Here is a 3,690-nt window from a genome sequence, read left to right on the forward strand (position 1 = left end):
TCCAGCTTTGCTTCCTTTGGCTCCGTTTGTTGGCTGAGCTTTACATATTTATGAGTGGCACAGACGACTGTTTTTGCCCCCAGGGGGAAATGGATAAATCCGGGAACGCGGAGCGCAACTCAGTTCGTCCAACTAATTGAAAACTAAAACGTCAATGGCAATCTCATCATCCGCCAGCCAGGATCATTCTATCCGACCAGACACGCCACTCATTCGCCGCCCGGGGTTATGAAATCTGCGCTTAAAATGTGACGGCTAAAAAAAGGGAAGTACTATACTGTAGTATAAGGCCGGCAAACAGCTCGATTTTTGCAACTCCAGCGCGGCTAAGCACATAAAACGGCTTTTCATTTCGAGGACCGGGCATTGTATCGCCACTGCTCCGGGCTCCAGACTCCGTGCTCCAGTCCATTGCTCCGACCATATAGCCTTAGCTCCCAGCTCCCAGGCCCTTCAGCTTCCACAACCAGCTTCCGCAGCCAGGTTTGATCCTAATGTGCTGCTGTCAGAGCCTGTCGACGTCAGCCGGACTCTTGCCAGCTATTTCGGGGATTAATGTCAATGTGAAAGGATTTTTCCTATGCATTGGAACTCAACTAGCGCCCTGCTTGCTCCGCTCCTCACTAGCATTTCCATTCGGAATCACTCAGAGAAAACATGAATGTGTGCTGTCTAGTTTGAGACAGCCGCAGAAAGAATGTTACCTTTAAAAAAATGTTATATTTATAAATTTAAAATTAAATAATTCACTTAGGAAGTGTACTCTATTAAAAAGCCATGAAACGTTCTAGCTAGGAGTTTTATTTTTTCGTAGTGTTTCCCTTTTTAAACTCCCCAGTAGCTCATGTCAAAAATGTTTGAAAAATCCAGGCCAGAACTTCCAAACTCGCAGACAAGAACACACGCAATCTCTTACACCCGCTAACAAAAAAATATAGGACACCATGGCCAAAAAGGAGGAGCCTCTCATGGACGGACCCAAGCGGATGAACCGCGAACTGGCCCTGATGCTGGAGGATAAGCAGAACCTGCAGTTCCGCAACCTCCTGGTGGAGCCGAACAACATCTACAAGTGGACGGGACTGCTGATGCCGGTGGCACCGCCCTACGACAAGGGAGCCTACAAAATGGAGATCGACTTCCCGCTGGACTATCCCTTCAAGCCGCCTCGCATCCACATCAACACGAGGATGTACCACCTGAATGTCAACGAGCGTGGTCAGGTGTGTGTGCCCATTCTGGAGACCGAGCACTGGGTGCCAACCACCCGGATTGACCAGGTGCTGCAGGTGCTGCTGGCCACCATCAATGATCCGCAGCCGGAGAATGCCTGGCGCATCGAAATGGCCGGCGAGTATCGAAATGATCCGGTGCGATTCTTCAAAATGGCCGATGCCTGGGTGGAGAAGTACAGTGAACCCCGGCCCACCGAAGAGGAGCTCGCCAAGTTTGCCCGCAAGCGAAAGAAAGCGATGTCAAAGAAATAGGACTGTATTACATGTCAATTGTGACATAAGGAAGCTAACCCTAAAGTCCTAAAATAAAACAAATTATCACTTAAAACCATTGAAACAGCTTATCAAGCAGTAGAAACTTTAGATACAGTGCCAAAAAATTTGTAAAACTTTCCTTTTATAGCCGAACTTTCAGTATAAAACTTTATGCCCCATTCGGAAGTCTATTAGAATCGCATTTGAATCTGGTATATTGCCACAATCAATGCCCATTTATCGATATAGTATTTCCGCCACCAATTGCTCGAAATTGAGTTGAGACACTTTCTCCACTGAGTCTCCCACGGAGCGACGTCTTAAATTGCCGGCGGAGCTTTTGAGGCGTCGCCCACGGCCATATGACCATCTAATTGGTAGCGTACAGTGGGCTTCAGTGGGCGTACAGTGGGGGTACAGTGGACCCCCAAGCGCAAGGCAGCCAGGACACTTCAGTTCCGGCCAGCTGCGAGATAAATCATCCGGCTCGGCGGCAAACAAGGATGCCCCACGCGGCGTCGCTCAGCGAGCGGGCGGCATTAGCTGCCAGTGTCATTGCCATTGTCAGCGGCATATCATCGTCGTCCTCATCCGCATCCGCATTCGCATCCAAATCATCCGCCTTCGCGTTCCCATTCGCAGTCGCATTCGCATTTGGATCCGCATCAGCATCAAAGTCCTGCTGAAAATCCGTGCTGTGTCCTGTGTACGGGGTCATATAAATTTCTGCAATGAATGAATCAACTTTACGAACATCGGGGACACATGCGACTTGCTTTACGGTCGCCCACCGCCATTCTTCACACTTCTGACACTGGGAAAAATAAATACCATCCTAATATTACTGCTTAATTGGGGTCTTCTTTATTGAACAGTAATATGCTGAGTTTTAATAAGAGAGAGATAATAAGAGATATTTAGATCCTAAAATCCTACCATTTCTTTTCAGTTTCCCAATCTTTCTTATCGTCTTTTCTGCCAGTGTAGCAGCTTATGTGTGTGTGCGTTTAATGCGCCTGTGTGTTTTGGGCAGTTCACTTGATATGCTCACTACTCGCTCTCTATCTGCGACCAAAACTTGGACTTGCCAATGGCAGTAGTGGGAGTTGGGAGTTGGATGCTGGGCTACTTGGATCTGGAATCTGGAATGAATATAGGTGATGGGAGCTCGGGTGATGGGTGATGGGAATAAGCTGCCACTATAATTACAGCAAAGACCAAAGGCACACACAGAGAGCCGGGCTAAAGATATTTGTATCTAGTTTCTTTACTGCTGGATTTACTGCCCAAACAGATAGAGTGTGGATGGAGATGGGGATGGGGGTGGGGATGGGGCCAGATAACTGGTGTCCGGAGCAACCATTGTGAAGATGGATTACCACGGCGGCAGCGTCAACAGTTTTTCTATGTGCGAGCATGTTTGTGTGGGCGGCGGGGGGCGTGGCAGGGGGTGGGTGGACGAGGCGTGTGCCTTGTTAAAACTGCCAACTGATTATTATCACCTTCCAACTGGCAGGCCAGTCATTGACACCCATTGCTGCCGTTCTCGTCCTTCAGTTGAGTTCTGCAGGATAGGCGGTGGTACACTCAAAGAAACCGAAATAAAGTGGGTCATGGAATAAATTGAACTTAAAGCGAGTTCTTAAATGCTTAAAGGTTCCTTAAAGTAACAAAGTACTGATTTTAAGGTATTTTAAGATATTTCATTTTAAAGTTGCATAAATTGTATGGAACCTAAGAAGTAAATAAAGTGGTAATATAATTTTTTAAAAGAAAATTAGTCAGAGCATTTTTTTTCCGTATAATTTGTGATGCTGCTCAAAACTTCTCGGACTCGGCCACGCCCTCCGCCCCCCCGAGTGGCGCCCTCTAGTGTCTGTCACTGGCAGAAGTCGTTTGCTGTTTGCTTTATTTCTCCTTCTGCATCCCCACTTTCTCCGCTTTCTGCGCCTCCCTCCCCTTCAATGAATCTTCCTCTGCGGCAATGAATCGCAGTTTTTGATTAGCTACAGACAGCTTGAAGTGCGAGGGGAAGCCAAAGGACGAATTATATAACCGTGGCAACCGCTTCGAAGTTTTTCCTTTGTTTTTTTCGCTACTTAATTACTGAGTTAGACAATTTCGGTTTAAAAAAGGGAAAACAACTTCCAAATGCTTAAAATATAATACCTTTCATCTAGAAACATTCTGTTATATATAT

At 46.8% G+C, this 3,690-nt stretch overlaps 1 protein-coding gene across 1 annotated transcript; it reads left to right on the forward strand.

The window, feature by feature from the left end:
* The first annotated feature begins 824 nt into the window (after positions 1-824).
* On the forward strand, positions 825-1,608 carry LOC122617627 (ubiquitin-conjugating enzyme E2-18 kDa). Its single transcript, XM_043793553.1, has one exon. It carries the CDS (start codon positions 945-947, stop codon positions 1,485-1,487), a length of 543 nt encoding a protein of 180 aa, XP_043649488.1. The 5' UTR covers positions 825-944; the 3' UTR covers positions 1,488-1,608.
* Positions 1,609-3,690: the final 2,082 nt, after the last annotated feature.

Source organism: Drosophila teissieri, chromosome 3L, assembly GCF_016746235.2.
Source record: "Drosophila teissieri strain GT53w chromosome 3L, Prin_Dtei_1.1, whole genome shotgun sequence".
Lineage (NCBI taxonomy): Eukaryota > Metazoa > Arthropoda > Insecta > Diptera > Drosophilidae > Drosophila > Drosophila teissieri.